Source organism: Balaenoptera acutorostrata, chromosome 10 (genome assembly GCF_949987535.1).
Source record: "Balaenoptera acutorostrata chromosome 10, mBalAcu1.1, whole genome shotgun sequence".
Classification (NCBI taxonomy): Eukaryota; Metazoa; Chordata; class Mammalia; order Artiodactyla; family Balaenopteridae; genus Balaenoptera; species Balaenoptera acutorostrata.
This window is the reverse complement of record NC_080073.1, coordinates 95,529,507-95,553,268: the sequence shown is the minus strand read 5'-3', so window position 1 is coordinate 95,553,268 and position 23,762 is coordinate 95,529,507. Positions and strand designations below refer to the sequence as shown.

At 42.4% G+C, this 23,762-nt stretch overlaps 1 protein-coding gene across 12 annotated transcripts in view; it reads left to right on the top strand.

The window, feature by feature from the left end:
- Positions 1-23,762, top strand: part of JARID2 (jumonji and AT-rich interaction domain containing 2) — a 246,768-nt gene that overhangs the window by 133,454 nt on the left and 89,552 nt on the right. For 6 of the 12 annotated variants that reach the window (XR_009009570.1, XM_057555273.1, XM_057555278.1 and 3 more), the window contains one exon: positions 16,407-16,548. The exons of 4 other annotated variants lie outside the window; for them this stretch is intronic. Coding sequence is in view for 6 of the 8 variants with exons in the window: in XM_057555273.1 (XP_057411256.1) it covers positions 16,407-16,548 (142 nt within the window). In the remaining 2 variants the exon portion in view is untranslated. Of the gene's footprint in view, positions 1-7,746; positions 7,830-10,884; positions 11,025-16,406; positions 16,549-23,762 lie in introns of those variants that run through there. 2 more of the 12 variants (XM_057555276.1, XM_057555274.1) reach the window with 2 other exon arrangements.

Genomic DNA, 23,762 nt, shown 5'->3' with positions numbered 1-23,762 from the left:
GGTGCGCAGGCCTCTCACTATGCGGGCCTCTCACTATCGCGGCCTCTCTTGTTGCGGAGCAGAGGCTCCAGACGCTCAGGCTCAGTAGTCGTGGCTCACGGGCCCAGTTGCTCCGCGGCATGTGGGATCTTCCCAGACCAGGGCTCGAACCCGTGTCCCCTGCATTGGCAGGCAGATTCTCAACCACTGCGCCACCAGGGAAGCCCCTGGAAGTCTTTTTAGATAGCCAGTGTAGTCAGTTTCAGAAACATTCTCTTGGTATGTTATATAGAAAGTCCTGACAAAGTGAAACAATATTAATATTTGTTTCAAATGCCTTTTAGTGTTTTGGGCAATTTCAGAATACTCTTGCCCATGGTATTAATGTCACAATGTTCATATTACCCTTGACTTCCATATAGCAGTGTATCACTGGCTCCAAAAATTGTCTACCGTTCTCATGTACCTTATCCAGGTTTTTTTATTAGCGCCACATAAGTAATGTTTAAAATCGCTGCCTTTTTTCCATTAATTACTTCTTTTGCGTTCAGGTGCTGCTTCTATGACGGCAACACACCTATTTTCCTCTGATACCATTTAAATAATTTTTAAGATTTCCTTTTGGCTTTGTATGTAAAGAAATTCATTTTAGTTGTGGAAAATTTGGAAATTTCAGAAAATTATGAAGATTCTGCTGGGGAGAATACCAGTTTTTATTACTAGTTTTATTTTCTCTGGTCTACTTTCTGTACACTTATATTTTTTAAGCACAACGTAATTGTTTTATGCAGTGGAATTTCTGCAGTTTAAGTTACATTGTAAGTCTTTCCTCATGTCACTAAGTGTTTGAAAATGTGATTTTTAAAAATCATGTGTAATGTTAAAAATTGTGTTCCATGTTTAGCATTAGTCTTTAGTATGGTACATGTTACTGTTAAGGAAAATACTATGAAGAATATACACAGAATTATCAATAGTGATTGATGTAATTTCACCTTATAAAAAAGATAGGATTATAGTTAGTTTTGGTTTTTATTTAAAATTGTTAGTAACAAAATGAGTTTATCAAAATTATCAGGATATAACAGGTAAATACTTTGAGGAAGACACAGAACAGCTTTACATGTAGAAATAAATTATTGGCTCCATTTCTTTTAAAAAATCATTTAGAGGTTAAATATGTATAAAACATAATATAATGTGAAGGTTAGTAAGTGTTAAATTTATGAGAGCTCTAATTTTATTTCACCTGAAAACTTGAAGGTTATTTCTCAATAATTCCTAATTTTGATCAGTGAATGCCAGGAAATCAGTGTATTATAAACTACACGAGGCATTCCTAGCAAAATACTTTTAAACACAAAGAGATAATTATTTGAAACATTTTTCTCTCTAGGAAGAAAGCAGGGATGGAGGGTGCCTTTGAAAGCTTGGTAAGTTGTAGAATGAGGACCCCCCAAGGTAATAAGAGCGCTTCAGGCTTATGAAGGCCCTGAGATGGCCTCAAGAAACAACTTATGCTTTTGACAGCATTTATTAGGCCTCAACCACTTTCTCTAGGCTTATGCTAGGTTTCGAGGGTTATTAAGATGCGCAAGACTAAATCCTCTTGGTCAGTACCCTGACAATCAGGTATTAGAGATTGAATAGCAGCTGCAGAGCAGGTGGTGCATGTCACTAAAGGCTGACCAGGAGGAGGAGCAGGAGCTTTCTGGGCAGACAGAGGAGAGAGTATTCCACAAGAGGGAATGGCATATGCAGAGGTGCTAAGGCTTGAGAGTTCAAGGAATGCTGAGAACGTATCATTTGCCATACATGCCCTCAAGCCAGCTACCCTAGCACCTTCATGGACTATTGTGGGGTGTTGCCAGGTTTGAAAACTAAAGCACTGATATCCAGTCTATTGCATGGCTCAGAAAGCTGATGTAGGAGACCTCTGTCTCTCTCTCTCTCTCTCTTTTTAAATAAAGATAGAATTTAAACCAGTAAAAGGAGCAACAAAATAATAAAGACGAACTGTGACGAAATCCTTGCACATAAATTCTTGTTTCTCCGTTTACTTTCTTAGTACTACTTTCTAGAAGTGAAATTGCTGAAGTAAAGACTTCAAACAATTGTCATCCATTTATCAATCTTTTACCATACTTGCAATGTATGAGACTATAGGCTTTGTCAAAGTTAGATTTGAAAAGGGGATCAACTACTCTTCAGTTGTGACCTGAGTCTGCTCTTGGTTTCAGTACTTTTCAAACATAGTTTTCCATTATTCTTTATTCTGAAGTAGGTAACAAGGCCATGTTGTGATTCTTGTTAAATTTTACTTAATATTATTGCGATTCATTTTCAAATTCACAGTGTTGATAATCTTCTTTAACTTGGCATCATTTCTCTGTTTACCTTTTGAAATCCATTATCTGAATCATTTAAAACATATATTCAAAGCTAAAGTATATATTATCTTCTGTTTGTTTTTACAATCAGATAATTAAAAGTATATGTTAAACAAAAAATTGTATTTCATTAGCACCAAAGTTTTATTAAGGCGTATAGGTAGCCCTTCATAAAGCACTCATCATGTGCCATTGGTACTTTAACATACGTATCATTACTTTTTTTTTTTTTTTGGCTGCGTTGGGTCTTTGTTGCTGCACATGGGCTTTTCTCTAGCTGTGGCTAGCGGGGGCTACTCTTTGTTGTGGTGCGCAGGCTTCTCATTGTGGTGGCTTCTCTTGTTTCAGAGCACGGGCTCTAGGCACATGGGCTTCAGTAGTTGCGGCTCGCAGACTCAGTAGTTGTGGCTCGCGGGCTCTAGAGCGCAGGCTCAGTAGTTGTGGCGCATAGGCTTAGTTGCTCCGCGGCATGTGGGATCTTCCTGGACCAGGGCTCGAACCCATGTCCCCTGCATTGGCAGGTGGATTCTTAACCACTGCGCCACCAGCGAAGTCCCAACATATGTATAATTACGTTAATGTCTTAAAACCACCGTTGTCCTTATGCCTATTTAACAGATCAGGAAACTGACACAGAGACACAAAGAGACACAGAGAGCTTTCAGTGATTCTCCTTAAGTTCGAACAGTTCACGGGGAGTAAAACTAGGATTAGAAGCAGGCAACCTTGTCCAAATTACAATATGTGCACTGTGAACCACTAAGGTTCTTAGTGGCTTAGATGCTTACCAAATAAACCAGTTTTTTCTTTTTTTAAATTAAAAAAATCTGATGGAACATTTTTTCCGATAGCTTATTAATTTGAACTTCCTGGTTTAATTGTAGTGCCATTTCATTGGTATTAGTGACTAAATCCATAGCAACCAAGTTTGTTTCACTAGTTAATACACAGTCACCCAGCCCAGATCTCCCTTCTGTGTTCTTGTAATTATTGGTATTATTTTATAATTGAACATTGTGGCCTTGTTGAAGTCACATTGGCTCTAGGGCCAGCCACATGCATTATACAGTTGAGTGCTGTTGGCGCTTCAGGAATTACCAAGCCCTCTTGGAAAGGGTTCAAGCCAGACTCTGTATGTACTTAATTCTGCTTGGTATATTGCCAGTGTCTTAACTTTTATTTAAATACATACAATTTTAACAAGTAATATTTATTATTAGTATGATGGTTCTATATTTTTGGAAGTCAAATTTTAGCACAGTGGATCATATTGGCTTGTTTTTAAAAATCATAATTTAGGTGATATGATCAATATACCATGTAATTCAGTCCAAATAACAGAGAAATATCTTTGAGCACATAGCTAATGCAGTGCACTCATTAAAATCCTCTATTTCCTTGACTTCCTAGACTCCACAACCTTTTATGCCTTTCTCTCACACAAGGCAACCCACTGTACCCTATCCCTCCTTTTTAAGTATTTTTGGTAAATTGCTGTTCGTAGCACTTAACTCACATGTTAAAGTGCCTCCTTTGTATGCAGTAGATTGTATAGGTAGCAGGGAACTGGAGAGCTTTTGGAGGCTGATCTTGGGTGGTAAGAAGTACTCCAGGATTTGCTCTAGCTCTGACAGGCTTGTCTTTCCTTTACGAGGTGGATCCCAGCCCTCAACATGGGCTGACTTCCTTGATTGGATACATGAATAAAACAAGGTCTTAATTCTTCTGAGGCAGCAGGTTCTTTAATTAATCAACACAGGGTACTATTAGATATCTAAATTTGATTAAGGCGAGCAAAATGCTGAATGCAGCTGGTGGGCTGCTGGAGTTGGCCCAGCTCGGAGGTAATGACATGGTAGTACACGTAGGTGGGTCTTTGATTCTAAAGCTCTTAGCAGCAGAATAGGTCCTCAGATGTCCTGGTGTTGAGGTGATAATTAGGTGGATGATGGCCATGTACCTGGCTGGCTGCAGAGCATTTCTTTGGATAGGACATCCTTTCTGAAATTCTGTTCTGTTCTGAAGTGGCAATTGGAGTGACTTGCACTCTTGAGTCTTGAGTAATAAGAGGTCCTTATATTTAAACATTTGGAGATTCAGTGATACCTTGCTGGTGCACTAGCAAAAACTGACTCCTGAAACCAGTTTGCCACTAACTTATAAATTTGAGTATTCGTGTATCCAGGGATTTCTAGTAATTCCACTCCTAGGTATGTATCCCAGAGAAACTCTAGTGCATGCTTTCCAGGGGACAAGCAGAAGGATGTTTGCAGCGTGGTTCATGATAGCAACAAATAGGCAAAACTTTAGACAAACAAGCAAATCAAAATAAATTGTGGAATATCCATACAATGGAGTATGATAAATAATAGTGAAAGTGACTGGACACAGTATAAGCAAAATCATGGTTGGATCTTAGTAATAACCTAATGTTGAGTTGGGAAAAAAAAACTCTTCTAAGACTGAACACAGTGTGCTAGTCTTTTTGTGAAGCTCATAGTGAAGCACAGTAAGGTAATATACTATTTAGGCATGCATATTTGTGCTGTAACCTAAAAAATAATGAAGTGAGGTGGTGGGGGGAAGCACAATAGATAATGTTTTAGTGATTGGGTTTGCAGATATTCTTTATATTATTAAAAATTAAATAAAATGGGGGTAGATGGAGTTGCTAGTATTTGGGGAGTCTTGTCTTCATTTAAGAATTGAGACTTGCTCTGATCTTCGGATGTTTGAAACTTAGCTGGTGATGCTGTCAGTCATATTATCTTTGAGCAAGAAACAGTCCTTGCCAGTCTCCTTTTCTACCCTCCCCTCTTTCCAGAATTTAAATATTGAAAGTTGTGTTGCTGTTCTTAAACTGAACCTGGTTCTTGGTGTTGTTGTGTGTCTTCCAGAGGGTGCTGGTGCTTTTAGTCTGTCTGGTGCTGAAGATACGTTCACTCTTTGGTAAACCGACGTTTTATCTAAACAGTCCAAAACCTACGGAAGTTCACAGGCAAGAGTTTTCCAGTTCCCCTTCCTGATCCAGCAGCAGAGCACGGGCCAGAGTTGACACTAATCCTGTCTTTTAGGGAATACTGAGTGCATGGTCACATGCTGATGATGGTTTTGGAAGTAAGAGCAGCCTGGGGCCAACATCCTGTTATGCCTTATCTTTTTGAATTTAAACACCTTGTTAATTTTTTAGTTGATGGGAAGAGGAAGCAGCAGTGAAGCCAGGGAGAATAGAGATATGGAAAGAGCACAGAGCCCTTATTGCCATGGCTGTGTCGGACTGGTCAGAGGTGGAGATGTTAAGGATGACCAGTATCCCATTCGTGACCCTCAAGTTTCATTTCTGGCTGGTTGTTTATGTCTTATGGTTTGCAGTTCCTTACTAACCTTTTCTCAGGATTACCATACATCCAAATATCTGTCTCATACCCTCTTTCCAGTTCTCCCTTTTGGGTGCTTTTGATTAGTGAAGGCACTTAAAGACAAGTCCCAGTAGAAAGAAGAGGGAAAAGCCAAATAGTCATCCCTTAAATGTCCTTTAATTGACTGTGTATGACTTATGCTGCAGTGGGACACATGCCAAACAGTTGTTCACCATAATAGGAATATATTGCACTGGAGAGAACTGAATGAGGGTCTGTTCTGGGCTCACACTGGGCATGTAATGACTGGAGAGGCTTTTCCAACCCTGTATCCTACAGCGATTTGTGCCATGACATTGTTCTAGTGTGTTAGCTTACCTCTGTCCCCAGAGACCTCAGGGTTCATAGATGGCCTTCTGCTTGTTGAGAACTTATAAGGAACTAATACAGTGAGTGATCTTGGTTAAGAACCAGACCTGAATAAGCTTTCGTTTACTCATCTGTAAAGTGAAGGATTGTACTAGATTATCTCTTAAGGCCCCTATCTATATTTTGGTTTTAGAGTGGTGGAAATCAAGTAGAGGTTAGGGAAGACCATCACCTGCCTCCTGATATTTTTTGTTTGAAAGTGAGGCAGCTGGAGATGCCATGGTCATTTAGGAAACAGGAACCAGCCATAGCGGACAGAGTAGTCACTGGCCCTGTGAAGCAGACAGGTCTGCTATCGGGGTTTTTTGAATTCTAAATGACTTCACCTGTGTAAAGCCCAGAAGGGGCTCATTCAATAGTTAAATAACAACGACAACAAGCTAAAAGTAAGAGTAAAGGGGCATTCTTTCCCCAGTTCCCTTGGATGAGTCTGTGAGTGAAGCTTTCAATACCATGTGGGTTCTCTGGGGGTGTTGCCACCATCTTTTTTCCCCTCTGGAGAGGCATAAAGAGGAGAATGTGGGCTGGTGTTCAGAGCATGTGTTTTGGACATTATAATTGCCAGCTGAAGTTCGAAAGCTTCAGGAGAATTGACTTTAACCATCAAAAAGCTTATGACATATGAAAGGAGATGCGAGCTCCAGTTATCTGAGGCCAGGGAGCTGGCCAGCCCCGCTGGAATCTTGCCTTTTTCACCCCTCTCGGCAGCTGCCAGGCCACAGAGCCCGTTTTGTAAAAGATCCTCAAGAAGCAACGAGGGAAAACAGCTTCTGTTTTATTAGATTAGATGAATTTATGTGTCTGGGGGAGGGGTGTCCATGGGCTGGTGGCGGGGAGGGCAGCGGTGGCCCACGCAGTCATCACAGAAGTGATGAAGCACCCTGGTAGCAGGAATGGGAGGGAGGGGGCGGGCGGGCTGGAGGAGGAGCATGTGGAAAGAGATTTCTGCAGTCTGTCTGGAGAGCTGCCCAGGTTTCCCAGCCAAAAAAACAAATAGAAATAAATAAAAGGCAAGTGCCGAATGACACAGATTATGATATTAAGAAGGGATGCCATTGAAAATGTGCCACGGACCCCGCTGCCGGGCTGGGGGTGAGTGTGTGCACGAGGGGGGGCAGTCTGGCACACTGGGCACACACAAGTGCGGACAATTAAACTGCTCCCATCCAAAGTGGCATGCCGCCGGCCCACACCCCATGTCAGAAATTCTAAAATAAGGATTTGTCTGCATTGCAGGTTGAGGAAATTGCAGGATGAAAAGCAAGTCCATCTTTTCCTTTTTCTCATTCTAATTTATCAGGAAGGAAAAAAAGCCCCAGACACCTCCCCCCCCCCCCCCCCGCCCCGCTTTGGTGCTAGATTCCCTCCCAGCCGCATAAATAACCTCCTCTCCCCGACGCCTCCCCTCCCCCAGGCCCCTGCGCCGCCCGCCGCGCCGCGTGGAATCTGCACTGCCGGAATCTGCGCTGCCGCCTGCTCGTTACGTACAGGGGAGGATTGTTGACAAGTGCTCTGGAGCCTGCCTCGCCGCGCTCTCCCTCCCTCCCTCCTCCCTTCCTCTGTCCTTCTTCCTCTCTGTCTCTCTGCAGTGATCCGGCTCTGAGGATGGCTGCTCCACGGGTCTGTCAGGTGCAGTTTTTGGTGGCTTGTCTTGAGGAACCTGGGATAGAAGGTCTGTTCCTATAAATAAAATAAAAATCAAATAGCTGTAGATTTGTTTCAGGCTGCTGTGGCTTTTGTTGGAGAAATAGGCCTTTTGTGGGTTTCCCTGTTGGGGTCCTGATTAAATCCATTATGGATGGTAAGGTGCCATGTATATATATATAGAGAGAGAGAATGTAAAAAGTGTTGCGATTTGCCTAATATTAATATTCTTTCAGCTTTGGTATCCTCCCTAGGGGCAATGATGGCTCCTGCAAAGGTACTGTGGAAATTTACAAGAGAGAATTAATGTCGCTCTTAAAGCATTGAGCTCTGTTGACCATTTTGGCCAAATCATCAGTTTTGGTCAGGCTTGTACGAGTTTAGACCTTTCTCTGGAGATTGAACACCATCCAGCTATGGCTGGTCCCTTTATTTTATTGCCAATTTATGTGATCATTTCCCAGCATTTAAAAATAGATGTTTCATTAAAGTTAACTAGTTCGTCCTCACCGTAGCTTTGGTTTCCTTTAGAAACGGTATGCATGGTTTTCATTTCCTGTCATACTTTCCTTCTCCACCTCTTCTTTCCTTGAAAGATGGAGGAAACTGAGGCATGTCAGCAGAGACCGAGTGATTCTAGGTTAGACCTTAAAGCTTTGAACTTTGAGTGCTCTCATTTCTGCTCCCATATTTTGTGCATTGATCCATGTTTGTATTACTAAATAGAGACACAGGTGAGTTTTAGCAGCCATCAATTTTAGGTGCCTCAAATCTTTGCAGATTCTGTGGCCGCGTTCCTGGAGTTCTGCTTTCTGTACTGTTTCCTTTAGATTTCAGCACGGGAACGAAGGCGGCTTTGGGAGGCTGTAGGCCTCTCTGAGCTTGCTTGCTGCCAGCAGGTTGTTTTTTTTTCTTTTGGACTTTGAATAGCCCACTTAATCCTTTACTATATTCATCTGAGAAGTGGGTGTGTAGTTGACTTGTCTGTATGTGAGGGGGAGGTACTGAGTGCACTGGGAAACTTATGAACAAAACAGTTTAGGACTTGCATGCGGGCCATTTTATGGGCTTAGGGAATAAAGGCAGCCAGAGAGGTTTCTGGGGGTAAGGATGTGGCTGTTTACTTCTCTGTGAATTATGATGTTAGGACACAAAGTGTTTGGAGTTGTGCTCATTTATCATTACCGACTTGTGCACAAACTAATAACTTTATGGGATTTGTTGATTTGCGTTAAAGCCAGCCTTGTTTAACTTTGTAGAGACTTGCCAATACTGGAGAACCGGTTTCTTTTGGTAACTTACTTTTGGTGGGGTAAATGTAATATGAAGCTTTAAAGATAACTCTCTCTCTCTCTCCCCCTCTCCCTCCTTCCATACACACACACTCACACACCTACACTCACACACAACCACACACACACACACACTTTAATTATTTACAGGTAGAATGTCACTATCTAGGAACATGCACTGCATATGGAAAATGTCCCCTTGAGAAGCACAAATTCCATGATTTATAAAACCAGATTTTGGCATGTCAGCTTATCTGGACAGAAGACTTTGGACACGCTGGTCTTGTTTGTCTATCTAAAAGAATTTCTCTAAAAATGTTTAGGGTTCCCGTCCACTGTGTCTGCCTCTAAGTTCTCGGGCTCCGCAGGAAGTGGTCCATTGTTCTGCAGCTCATTTCCACACCAGCCTAAGCACAACATCGACTTTTAATCACTTCTGTACGTGGAAAGCAGTTTTCGACCTCTGGGGGGCTCGGAACTGGGCCACCTGTCCAGCAAATACTTTCACTTAGCTGATAGAGACTTGAGTTTCATGTTTTAGGGGATTCCAAGATTCGTGCTTTTGATGGACAGTCATAATTAGGTTGACTGGTTTGCCAGCATATAAGGTATTGGGATGGGGCACGGACCTAGAGGAGGTATGACGTGGGATAGAAGGCTTAGGATAATTGGATGCAGGTAGAGCTTCTCATTGTAGAGCATGGTGGGTGCTTATATTTCAGTAATCATTACTGCTCAAGATACTGTATCTGTTCTGATCGTAATAAAAATCATGTTAAGGATAAAGAATGGGAGGATGCGGGAGAGTATAGGGAGGAAGTGCCTTTGCCCCAGAGAAGGAGAGGAGGGAGTTGTGCTAAAGTGCGCAGCACATTTGCTCACTGCTGTCATCAGCAGGGTTTCAGTAGCTTCTGGGCCCATCCAGAAATCTTTCCTAGAGATTATGGATCCTTCCCACGGAGGGATTTTGTATCCAGCGAAGTTCCGCTGTGGCTCTTTGCTTGTCGTTGTTGGAGCCTCTCCATGAGGAGTGTTTTCTCTCCCTGTGTAACTCCTGGTCAGGACGTGGGGAGGAGAGGTCTTTTGTGTCGTGTTGGTGCTGACCCATTTGGGGTTTAGTAAGAGCAGCGATCTGGTCCCTCTCCCTGTGTGTACTTGTGACCTGTCTGCTGGCTTGTTCCTTTGTGCCTCGAGGTGAGGAAACGCTTCCTGAGCTAGGGTTCTGTTTGTCTCTTTTCCTGCTCGCGTCTCTTGAATTTAGTCATTTGCGTGATTCTGAAATAGGAGGAAAGGATGAGGTCAGACATTTTCCTTGCCTGCCCAGTGGCCCAACTTTTCCATGTTATTATCACTGCGTCAGATTTTTTTTCTAACATCTGTTCTCAAAAAATCGAGCGTGCAAAAGAAGGTTTAGATTACCCAAGAAGGTTTTGTGGGGAAAAAGTCTGGTGGTGGTGAAGGGCTTCTAGGGGATTGTCTGTCTGTCTGTCTGTCTGTCTGTCTACTATCTACTTTCTGGGTGTTAAACTAACAAAAACCTGTGTTGCCCTTGTGTCTTGAGGGCTCCTTTGAGGGTTTGTTGGGGCTATGTTTGGACCCCGTTTTCTTGGCTGGAGTGAGAAATCTGCACAGCTGATTTGAGAGCAGACAAAGGGGAGCCCTAGTCTGTCAGGGGCCATTCTCCTTAGGGAAAGGGATAATTATTTTCCATAAGCTGAGGTATTAAACCACGCTCATTTGTGCTTCGTTGACCATGAGTGTGGCAGTGACATCATGCCTCACGACCGTTATTTGTTCTCAGGCACCTCAGCGTTTTGAGATGAAGAGGGTGTCAGTGGACCGGCCTGGGCTTAGCTCTGCGGACCCTTCTGCACTGCTCACCCCCTTCCCTGGACCCTGGGATCGATCCAGAAGCTCAGCTGCTGACCCGAGTGTGTACAATTGGGTTTAAACTACATATTCATGTTGACCCTGTGAAGCTGGCCCGAGCCAGAGTTTCCCTGGCATCCACATGCAAAAAGCAAACAATCCAATTTTTCTTTCAAAATTTGAGTGAAAATAGGCTTTATTTCCCACTAGTAGTGGCAGCAAACTTGACATTCTGAATACCTCAGAGAGGGTCCTACCTCCACCAAGGGGCTGCGTTTATAATTTTTCTCTCAACTCAAAGTGCAGCAGCCAGCCACTGCCATCCTCCAACACACACATGCACGCACGCACGCGCACACACACACACACACACACACACACACGCTGCTGCTGCCGCAAATGAAAGCTCTCTTTGGATGCTTGACTGTTTAATATGTAATGTGATACCTTGTCTCGCAGTGACAGGGTGACAGACGGGCATTGGCTCTATAATACAGAATTACCTTTTGTGCATCTCTTCTACAACAAAGCCAAATACACTGACTCTCCCTAATATGCTAATACGTTTGGTGTGCTCCAGATGTTTTGGAAGCTCGAGAACAGCTTCAGAGGTCTCCTTGTTTTCCTTTCTCTTTAACCCTTCTTTTGTGAGATAAGGGCATTAGATTTTCCTTCAGTTTTGTATTCCATCCCATACGTGTAGCTGATGGGAGGACTGGCGAAACTTCTTTGTGTCTAAAACAGAAAATTGTAAGCACTGCCCATTCTAGTCCCTCTTTTCAGATGTTAGGAAAGAATTTCCTTCTCTGTGCACATTTCTGTTCTGAAATCTGTAGCTCTCATCATCACTTAGCTGACGGAATCTTTGGCCTCATTTGTGTTTTAAATTTCCCAGCCCCCGTTACGTTAAGGCCAGGGGGAGACGTTCATGCACATCTCCAGCCCCCAGAACAGGACTGCTCCTTCCTATTTGCTGCTGCCGTTCCAGGCTTAGGAAGAACCGGTTTGGGTGTGTTGCCTTGAAAGCCTTTTCGTTGCTTGCTCATTTGGGAGATGAGGGTCCAGAGCTCCTGAATTTTGTTTCCTTGGGGTTCTCAGCTCGTGAGCATGGGCACTGCCCTTGTGGTGGCCTGTGGCACGCCACCCCATCAGCTGACGGTGACTCGCTGAGTGCTGCCTTTACTGCAGTGATTTGGAATTTTCAGCTCATATTTATTGCTCTTGTGAAAGACAATAGATGCGGTTTAATTTAAGTTCAACCTACTGAATATTAATAGAGGAGAACGAACGCTCGTGTGGGGAGGCGGTCTTTGGGCCATCACGTCTCCTCTGTTTAACCTCCTCCCCCTGACAAAGGTTTGTGTTGATGGTGGGGTTGGGCGAGGGTGGGAAGATAAAGCCAGTTGGTGTGTTTGGAGGAGAGGATGCCGTTTGATTATTTCTCATTGACTAAAAATAATGTAAAAGATCGGTGGCAGGGCTTTGTTCCATAGGGGAAAGGAAAGGCAGTACTCACTGGCTTGTCTGATGGTCTGATAACGGCTCTTTTGCCCCGTGGCGTCGTGTTCCATCTTGCTGACCTGGCTTTTCTGGACTGGGCAGGTGGTACGAGTTGGATGAAAACGTTCAAAATGAAATAAGGTAGCCTGTCCACTGGAGATGTGAATAAGGGGGTGGGCGGTGTTCGGAAAAGAAAAAAGCCCAGGTTTATCCAACCATGGAGACTGTCTAACTAAAAATAAATGTACATTTTCTCTGTGCTGATGTCAGGACGGGGGTACTCAAATTGAAACAGTCAGTTATACGCAGAACAAGTCATTCTTGCCCCCCCGTAAAGGCTGGAAACAGCTGAGGTCTCCTAGTTCACAGAACAGGCAAGCAGCCCCTTTGTGTGGGCTCCTTTTTCCTGATCTGGAAAGTGAATGGCAACCCATCTGTCTCCTAGTTCAGGTAACAGACATTGTTAGTCCTTGGAATGGAGGAATCTTTGGTGTTCTTTGAGGATATTAGTCTGATGAGGGCTTGGGACTATGGACTCAGCACTTAGATTACTTTTAATGGGGCTCAGTCACGCCTTAGTGTTTCAGAGCATTCTAATCCTTTTGCCTGACATTGAGCTCACATACAGTCAATTAAAATTCCCCCTTTTCATGTAAAACTTGATAACCCAGTTTCCCTGAATTTGTGCCTGGGCAGTTGATTTTCTTTTTTTTTTTGGAGAAAAGAAACATTATATCCTTGTTTCTAGACTGATGCCTCTTAGATATGAACACTTCTTTTCCATCATGCGTTACTTTTTAACTGTATTTGTCATTAGCAGGCTCTGATAGCTTTGTGCTAAATTTTGTAAGCAGCCTTCTTTCCTTTCACAAAATTAATGATCCAAGGTGGAAGAATGATCCAAGGTGGAAGAATGCCCCAGCAGAACTTTGGTTTTGGGCGCCTTACTGTGAGTGAACTTTGGATTTGGGTGCCTTACCGTGAGTTGTATTATGATAGATTGTACAAACATAATTGGTTTCCTGAGATCTAGTGCACACTTGCCCAGAGCTTTATAGTGTCTTAGGGCAACTAGATCTCCTCCTGGCTTGAATCTTGCTTCCCCATAGTGTCTTAGGGCAACTAGATCTCTTACTGGCTTGAATCTTGCTTCCCCCTGCAATAGTGGATCTCAAGATGTGGTCTCTAGACCAGCAAAGCAGAACCAGCATCATCTGGAAATTTGTTAGAAGAGGACACACTGGGGTTATGCCCAGGGCGTAAGTTTGAGGGTCACTACTCTTTACAGTCTGCAGAGGTTCTTTTTGTCAGAAGGACAAGGGTATAGCTGTCATTGAATAGCTTAACTTTTCTCTGCTAACTCATTCCTTCACTTACTCACTCATTCACTCATTAGCTGCTTGCTCCCTCAGGAGATACTTGAGATCTTGTTATGTATGTACCAAAGGGGACAGCAAGTGCTTCTTCCTCAGATTCACCGAGCAGTGCCTGGTGGTCCTTCTGTTTCCTCCTTGTTCCAAACACAGCTTCAAACAACCACCTCTTCTTCCTCCTCTTCCTCCTTCACTGTCACCAGCACCACCACTGTTTTGGTGTTTGTTTTTTAGGTGTATTGCACATACCAGCTTTGCTCTCCTCGTTTTGCTTTTGCAGATTTGCTTGCTGGTTCCAGTGATTCATATTCACTGCCCTCCCCTATTGCTTGCCCTGCAAGTGCAAGGTTTCTTCTTTGTACATATTGCTAACTGATACACACAGGAGTATCTCTTCTCACTACTAAAATTTAGGCTTTGTTGGATTATGCCGGTATCCCCAGTGCCCTGGCATATGGTGGGTGGTAAAAAATGAAGTTATATTTCCTTCCTCCTTTCTTGCTTTATTCTCCTTTAAGTCCTTACATACTATTGAAAAATTTGAATTCAGCCAAGAGTACACTTTTATTTTAGAGATAATCTCCCTTAAAAAATTAATTTTATATATGGTTCCATAACCAGAATTTTTATTTTGAATTTACCATCCTTTTCAAGTGTGGTAATTCATCCATTAGCTCCTCTTTTTTACACGTGACTTATATTATGTCCCTGGGCTAGTTCCCTAATCTGCGTTTATAAGTATGGTCTGTATATTCCTACTATTCGGGTGGGCTGCTGGGTGGTCATTCCCCCCCCCCCCCCCCCCCCACCGCCCATGACATTACTGCAGTGCTCTAATTTAGTGCTGGTCGATAGAGATGTTATTTCAACCACATATGTAGTGTTAGTTTTCTAGAGCTGCATTAAAAAATTTTAAAGAAGCAGGTAAGACTAATTTAAATGTATTTGACGTAACCTAATAATACATCCAGAATATTTCAAGAATTAATATCAAATTATTAAAGAAATGTTAGTTATAGTGAGTTTTAAATAAGGTTGAATAAAAATAATAATTCATCTTCTTACTCACATAGCCATATTTCAGGTACTCAGTAGCTCCCTGTGACTAGTGGTTACCGTAATGGATGGCACTGCTCTCATCTTTGAAATGTTGGCCACACTTCAACCCTTAGACTCATAGATTTCCCTGCAATTATGTCTCCTGTTTGCCTCACAGTGCAAACTCCCCCACATTTTCTGTTTCTCTGGGAAGTTGTCTTGTGTTTTCATTTCCGTATTGTAGTCATGACTCCCAAAGCCACAAGTCTAAGTGACAGCCATGGGATTTTATTTACTGCATTGTATTAGATTTCCAACGTTATGTTATTACTCATACCCTGAAATGATGTAAAAATAGATAACTGGGGAAATGCATGCGTAAACAGGCTAAGTCCCAGGGTTTTGTTGCAGTATACTGTGTTCTTCCAGAAAATCTTACCCAATATGTAGAATATTGTGTTCTATATAGTGTTTACTGCAACTAATAGGAACCGCTCTTTAAGTGCTTCAACCAAAAAGGGATTTAATACAGGGACGTAAGTGCTTACAAACTTGCTGGAAGGGTTGGGAGAACAAAAATCAAGGGGCCACCCTGCCCTTTTGGCTTCACTTAAAAGCCAAACACCGTGGCTGTGAAAATGCAGACACTTGCTAGCATTTCTGCTGATGCCCAGAGGCTGGTGGCTAGACAGGGGAACTGGGGGCCGGGGGCTGTGGACACTTGCGTGGGTACAAGCCCCCTGTTGGTAGAACCTAAATCGTATCCAGAGCCCTAGATGCAAGGACATCTGAATGCTAGAAGACCAGGCTTTTATTCAGCTGTGACCCGTTGGCTGGTGGTTCAGCAGCTTCCATGTCACTTGGCATAGCCCTTTTCCCAGTCTGGGTCACTAGTGGCTCATCCTGGGGCCACCAGACTCCCTCTTCCGCATGGTGACGTGTATGGAGTCGTGGAGAATCCTTATCCTCTGAGACAATCCGATTCCAATACAATGACTCTGATACAGTGGATTGCTGTGAAGAGCAAGTTGTACAGTCAGACCTCTAGTTAAGAACTGATATATGGCCACAAGGTAATGATTGATGCTTTTTCTTGGGTGGCAGGTACTGGTTCCTGAAGGCAATTCCAGAAAGGATTTCAGTGTTTCTAGAGTAAATATTTAGCCCATGAAGGGTAACTAGTTTGAATCGGTAATACGTGAAGTTTGTTTCTTCCTTTCCACTCCCCAGCCCTGAAAGATGTTGATGCACTTCAGAAAGAACGCTATAGTGTATTATTACAATTACACATTTCTGCTTGACTTTCTTACTGTTGGAGTTATTTCTTTGGTAGGCATTTCACTCTTGTGTAAGGTCTAAAGTAGGATGAGGTGGGACTTTTCCCCCTCCATTCACAAGGGATATGTGCCTTCTAATTCTCTTCTATCCAGATTCTTGTCTGCCCTCATCAGCCACTGTGTAGGGTTAACTGTGGTAAAGTGCTGCTTCCTGATGTCATGTATTTAAGTGTTTGTCCCCTTTTTTCACCTGTAGGGCTCCTTGGTAATGGCCAGTCTAAGGGATTAGGACCAGCATCAGAACAGTCAGAGAATGAGAAGGACGATGCATCCCAAGTGTCCTCAACTAGCAACGATGTTAGTTCTTCAGATTTTGAAGAAGGGCCGTCGAGGAAAAGGTTAGTACCCAAGGCTGAAAATATTGGTGCCTTAAACCAGGGACTTTCAAACTAGGTGCCAGTTTTGGCCGCGTGGGAACAAACTTGGGCCCACTCACCCAATCTCCTGATTTTTTCATAGAGGAGCCAGAATTCTGGATTTTTGTATCAAATATCCTGGTTTCTAAATATTGTCCACTAATTATTATTAGAGATGAATAAAGCAAAAAAATGCTGTGGACCAAAGAAAACACTTTCCTGCCATAAAAATTGGCCAAAGAGTTGCCAACTTGTAATTCCTGTCTTTGCTGTTCATTTTAATTGATTTTCATCAGTTGTATTGTTGAGTATATTAGATGGTATTTCGTCATTTCTAAAGAGATGTTTCTAAAAATTTGAAGAATTAAATGTGGTGTTTCTGAAAAATTCTTCCCCTTGTCAGGAAAGCAAAATCCACTTGGTGGTAACCAAGTTAGTAGGTGTGAAATCAGTTCTTAAAAGTAATTTACCAGCAGGTTTTTAATTTTTTTAAATGACTTTCCTAAATAAGCTTCAGATAGCTTGATCAGGAAGTTGGCTATGGTAGTTTGATAAGAGTTGTGGCTTCATGGTCAGACAGTGACATTATATAATAACGCTTTTAATTGGGTGTTTTAAAAACCCTTTGTTAGTTATCAGCCTTATTTCACGCCTCGTGTTGTCTGCGCGGACTGCCACCCCCCCTTAGAATTTATATTTCATTTCATTCCTTTTCTGCTCTCATACTCAGTGTTTTCCTGGATGACAAGATTAATTACTTTTTCTTAGAATCTGTTTGTTGGAGAGGTTTGGGAAAGGGGAAAAAAATAACTCCTAGTCTGGACTTCGTTGATTGCCCTTTCTATATACAGAATTACAGTTACTTTTCAGAAACCATCTAGATGTGTATATCTAATGAAGAACTGAATATGGTGGCAAATTAAGAGGAAGGGAGAAGAGTGGCCATGTGTGGATACTTAAAATCCTTAACAGAACTGTACTTTAGATCTGAAATTTGAGATGCATAGCTCCAAGCCTTTATTTTCCTCTGTCACGCAGTGTCTTCGTTTAGAATACCCATGGTATAGAGTCTGTATTAACTTCCATCCTCTTTTCCCTTAATCCTCAGCACTGTGTCTTAGAAGGTGTCATTGGATTTGTTAGTACAATTAGCACGCTTACGTAAGAAGTATCTCTGCCAGTGAGTGTACTGGACTTTGTATGTTACTCTATTTAAAAACACTTGGCTGAGTGTCTCAGTGTAAGCCTTTAATGTTTCAGATGCTCTGTGACAAACATTTGCTCTGCCCCAATTTGAAAAGTGCAACGTCACAAGAGAGGGAGTTAAAGGGTGTGTAAGAAAAACCACATTAGTAAACATACTGGAATGTGTAATAATACTCTCCATGTTTCCAAACATGGGTGGGGGGTCATGCATCATCTTTCGTCTGTTTTTGAGGAACAGAAGTCTGTGATTGTGGTTGGAAATGACAGTACCCATCCTTCAGCTACATAGCCGTCCATCACCCTCACCTCTGGTGAGGCCGGTCAGCATGGGGGTATGATGACAAAGGCCATTAGGCTTCATTCTCTCGGGGTGGGTGTGGGGAGCCGTTTGTCCCTGGCTCCTAGTGCCTTTCTCAGATGGCAGTGCTGCCGGCTTCCTCTCTGCACGGGACTGTGGTCCTGTGTGGCAGCTGTGTGCAAATCAGTCAATTAACTTTAATTCTCCAGGGCAGTGAAAAAGAGAAACTTTGTTTAGGGGAACTTAGGGAAAACTCAACGCATTGCTAATCTGCTTTAATTATTAGTGTGCCAAGTACCTTGTTTTACTGAATTACGGATTCATGACAGCATTTTGGGGAGTTATGATCACAGTCTACTTAATCAGGGACATAGTGTAGATTAAGGTTTGACAGGTTAGGCTAGATTTAGGGCTGGTCTGGGGTGGCCTGCGCTGCAGAAAGGGGCTTTGTAGTTTACGGATGGGTAGCGTCGTTAGGGCATAAATGTCTTGAAGTGTTGCAGGGTACATAGCAAATAGAAAATAATAACTTTTAATAATTTTTGGCTTATTTTGATTCCTTGTTGGTATTTAGCATAAATGTTTAGTATACATTCTATGGTATGAGCCCTGCCTTGTAAGGGTATGAACTGGAATCTGAATTCCTGGAGCTTTGTCAGTTACCGTCAGACTTCAGTGCTCAACCTTCCTTCATGTTACATGTAACGTACCTTTTCTAAGAAGCTGACAAGTGTGCTGTCTCTGCTGATTCCAAGCCAAGCCCAGAGTAACTACCTAAAGTGGTGATTTTGAAATGTCGCTGAAGCAGCATTGAACTGATTGTTGACTAGATCTTACTCTTTACCTAGCGTCTAAAATTCCCATAAATATGCATGAGGAGAGCATGTTTTATGATGCACCACTTGCATTCTCTTTTGGCATTTAGACTTTCTATGTGAGAACAGAGTCCTAAAATTCCAGTCATGATTTATGTATTTGTTTTGGAAAATGCTCCCTCCCTCCCTCCCTCCCTCTCTCCCTCTTTCTCTCCCTCCCTCCCTCCCTCCCTCCCTCCCTCTCTCTCTCTCTCTCTCTCTCTCTCTCTCTCTCCCCCTCTCTCTTTAGAATGATACGAATTGCTAGCTATTTTTGTACAGTTAATTGCCCTTTCTAGGTGCATGTTTTTAGGATCACCAGTTAATATGCCTTTGTCTTGATGGGGGAGGGGAAAGAAAGAGGGAATTTATGTGTTTGACTTCCTCAAGAAAAATTGAAATCTGATGTGTAGACTACGCCAGCCTCAGTTTAGACCTTGCCCTGAATTTCCAGCCTGCAAGTTGAAGCAATTCCATTTTCTGATTGATGCTTGTAACACATTTCTTAAGTCTTTAGTCAAAACATCCCATGTGTTTACGCTGTGTTATTTTTCTACCGGAAACCCCCTAAGCTATGTTTGGTCCTGTGTACTTGCTGCCACTGGTTTTACTTAAGTTGGGGATCCCTTTGGCACATAGGAAGCAGTAGAATCCAGAGTTCCATAAGATTTATTTTTCTTGATTGAGGCAAAAATAAAAGGTATCTCTTTACCTAGTCATTGAAAGGTCATCATCTAAAGTCACTCTTTGTGAAAGGAAAAGCCAACCCCTCTGGAAGCTCTTTGCCTGTTTGATGGACAGCGCAGCCCAGCCATTGAAGATCTGAAGGACTCAGCGCTGGTGGGAGTTCCTAGGTGTTGGTTTTCTTTTTCTTTTGATCCCTGTGGTAGGTGAGTTTAATAAATAATTTAAAAAATCATACATTAATTAGTTCTTACTGTTTAGAATGGAAACATGACAGAGATTTTCAGCCTTTAATCATGCCATGCCTAGCTCCTTACCCTCACCCCTTATATTGCTCATCCCAGGATACTCGGTTATTGTAAAATTTGTTTCCTGCAGGAAGTATCTGAGGATTTGTAGAAACCAGAATGGACCAATTTTGTCAGTCATGTGTGGATAGACTGTGAGAAACTTGGGAATGATGGTTATGATCAGGATGGGGATTATGTGTTTGGCTGATGGAAAGGTGGTGTATAGAGAAGTTGGTGAAATGGTATACTTTTAGGTGTAAGTACACGGGAGATCCAAAATGCATGGTCCCTCAGGGGTCACTGGACTTGGCCACTCAGATATCTAGCAGAATTAAGTGCTGTATGTACTTATTTTATCTTTGGATGGGTGGAGGGAATAGGTGGGAGGAACGTAAAGACGGTGGTAGTTCTCAGGGACGTGTCATGGGGACCTTGTGGTTGAGTATGGGCTGGAGCCAGACCGTGTGGCCTCTTCTGGCTCAACTGTCTATTATGTGTTCTTGGGCAGGTTCTGTAACATCACTGGGCCTCGGTTTCCTCATCTGTAAAATGTCTGTGACAGTAGTAACCACCTTATGGGAGGTTTTGTGTCCTAGGCAAATTGATTCATGAGGAGCTCCCAGGTATATAAGGAGGACTCCGTGTGACATATTACTGTTAGCTGTCATCAGCGTGTATGACACATGAATTGCTACATGGGGACATGCACATTCATTGAAGACTTCTCAAATGTGATTTTGATTTATGCAAATTGTGATTTATATCTTTTCTCCATGGCGTCGCCCTCACCACCATCCATGGGCAGATGGAAAAGTGTGGGCCTGTGTCCCTCTTTTTTTAAAAAAATTAATTAATTAATTAATTAATTAATTTTTTTGGCTGTGTTGGGTCTTCGTTTCTGTGTGAGGGCTTTCTCCAGTTGCGGCAAGCGGGGGCCACTCTTCATCGCGGTGCGCGGGCCTCTCACCATCGCGGCCTCTCTTGTTGTGGAGCACAGGCTCCAGACGCGCAGGCTCAGTAATTGTGGCTCATGGGCCTAGTTGCTCCGTGACATGCGGGATCTTCCCAGACCAGGGCTTGAACCCGTGTCCCCTGCATTGGTAGGCAGATCCTCAAGCACTGTGCCACCAGGGAAGCCCCGTCCCTCTTTTTCTGAAGTTACTGAGTCACGGGAAGGACCCTAATGGTGTGGAGTGTGAATTCTTCCACAAAGCTTGTCGTGACCAGGTATTTGCTTGCACAGAGCAGGTGTGAGTGGGGTGGGGATGTAGTTTGTGAAGATGCTATCTGGGCTATTCACACATAAGTCACACATAAGCCGTTGGGGGGTGGCCCTTATTTCGCTAGTATTTAATAGTAAGATTCCTGACACACTTTTAAAAACAAACTCCAGTAGCGTCTACTGACCTAGTAAAAAAAATTAAAAAAATAGTGTGGACTGTGCCTCTGTAGGGATGTAAGTGTTTTCTTTTTGTTAAACAAAGAGCTGCTGTATTTTAGTTATTTAAGCCTTTGGTAGTGTAAGATTTGATGGAGTTCAGACAGCCAGCCCTGCTCTAGGAGATTGGATTTTGAATGTGGCGTGTTAGGGGTGAGGACTTGGTGCGGTTCAGGTTTTGGATATGAATACATGTTGAGATGGTGAGAATTCTCCCAGGCCTTTAATAGGCATCCCTTTTACAGGTGAATTGTCAAATATTACTGTTTTCCTTATTATTTCTGTTCCGAGGTACTATGTTGACATGCAGTAGTTTGCTATCTCCAAGTTTGGAAAGAAGATAGGCCCAAATGCATAGGATTCTTACTGGGCAACACGCAGTGTTAGAAATTGGAGTTATTCAACGTGACCATCCTTAAGAATTAGAATTTTAAAAGCCTAAATAGTTTTTACATATCTGTGTAACAAAATGCATTAGTAGGATAGTTTAATGTTAAATGCACTATTGAATTCAGAGCTCTCTTGACTGAAACATACTCTCTACCTACAGGAAGTAAAAAAGGTACAAAACGGAGGAACTGAATATTATGCGGCACCTTTAATAACCACAGAAAATAACTGTGGAGTTACATAAATGTAAAAAATGTAAACCTAGCTGTGTCTAGCCCATCTGCTCTTTTAATTTACCCACACAGCTGTCACTTCTGGTGCTCTTCATTCCTTCCTTTAGATCTATGTGGCTTTCTGGTATCATTTTCCTTTTGATTTTGCTTGTAGGACTTTAACATTTCCAATTTCTGCTGGTGTTGGATGAATCTTTTAGGCTTTTTATATCTGATAAGGTCTTTATTTCACCCTGATTAAAAAAGAATCTTCTTATTAGGGTTGTAGAATCACATGCAGTTGTGAGAAATTCACATTCAGTTTTGGAAGATATTTTTGCTGGGTATAGAATTGTAGGTTAATAGTTCCTCCTCCTCCACTCCCCTGTGGAGTTTGTTAAAGGTACTTCTCCACCATCTCCTGGCTTGCAGTGTATCTGGCAAGATATCTGCTTCTAAAGTTTAAAAAAAATCTATCATACAATATGCTTTCATATAGGTTTCTTAGATGCTTGTGTTTGGGCTTCATAGAGCTTCTCAGTTTTGTAGATTTCATCAATTTTGGAAAGATTAGAACCATTATTTCTGCAGGTATATTTCACATGCGTTCCTTTCCCCCACCGTAGGGATTTCAGGTGCACGTATATCCAGGTGTTCCAAGTTGTTCCACAGCTCATGAATACTCTGTTCATTTTATTCGAGTCTTTTTTTTTCTCTGTTTCATTGTAGATAGTTTCTACCTGATATCTGCAGACATAATTTTCACCTCAGACATTATTGTCTTTAGTCTCTAGACGTCTCTAGATTTTGGTCTTTTTATAATCTTTAGTGTCTCTCCTAATATAGCTTAGTCTTTGTTCTACCTTCTTGAACATATGTAATGGAATTATAATAGATGTTGTTAGTGTCTTTGTCTACTAACCTATCATGTGTGTCACTTATGGGTCATTTTGGATTGATTGATGTCCCTCCACTCAATATAGGCCACGTCTTCCTCCCGTTTTGCTTGCCTGGTAATTTCTTATTGGATGCCAGGCATCGTAAGTTTTCTTTTGTTGGGTTCTGGGTATGTTTGTATTTCTCTGCCTATTCTCAGGCATTGCTCTAGGGTAGGATTAGGTTGCTAGAGAACATTGAACCTTTTAAGCTTTGTTAGGTAGGGCCAGAGAGCAGTGTTTGGTGTAGGGGTAGGTGTTCCCAACTACTCAAGTAGAACCCATATAAGTACTTTACTCAGTGCCCTGTGAGTTATGTGTACCATTTTGGCAAAGCATGATTCCCAGCCCTGTGTGGGGTTCGGGGAGTGTTCCCTGTAATTCTTTCTTGTGGTACTTTTCCTTGGGTACTTCCCTCACACACGTGTACTCAGCGAGTACTTGAGGAGGGTCCTCAGCAGATTCCAGAGTTTTCTGTGTGGCTCTTGCCTCTCTAGTACTCTGCTCTATACATTCTGTTCCTCCCCAAACTCTCAATTCCTTCTCCTCAACTCAGGGATTCCTCTGGATTTCTCTCAAGGCAGTAATCTGGGCAATCATTTGTTTCCCAGGGACCACAGTGCTTTGTTGTGTGATGTCCATTGTCTTGTATGGATTTTTAGTTTTTTCAGGCAGGAGGGGAATCCTGTCCCTGTTACTCTGTCTCAGCCAGAAGCAGAAGTCCTATCTGTTCTTTGAATGTTGACTGAGAGAAAGAGAATGAGATAGAAACACGACACAGGAAATGTTAACTACTGTGTTTGCACTTTATGTTAGTCACGGTCATAACCTCACGTTTAATTAGTCATCAGAAAAGAAAAAAGTGAATTGCATAAGTAGGCCCCAATGC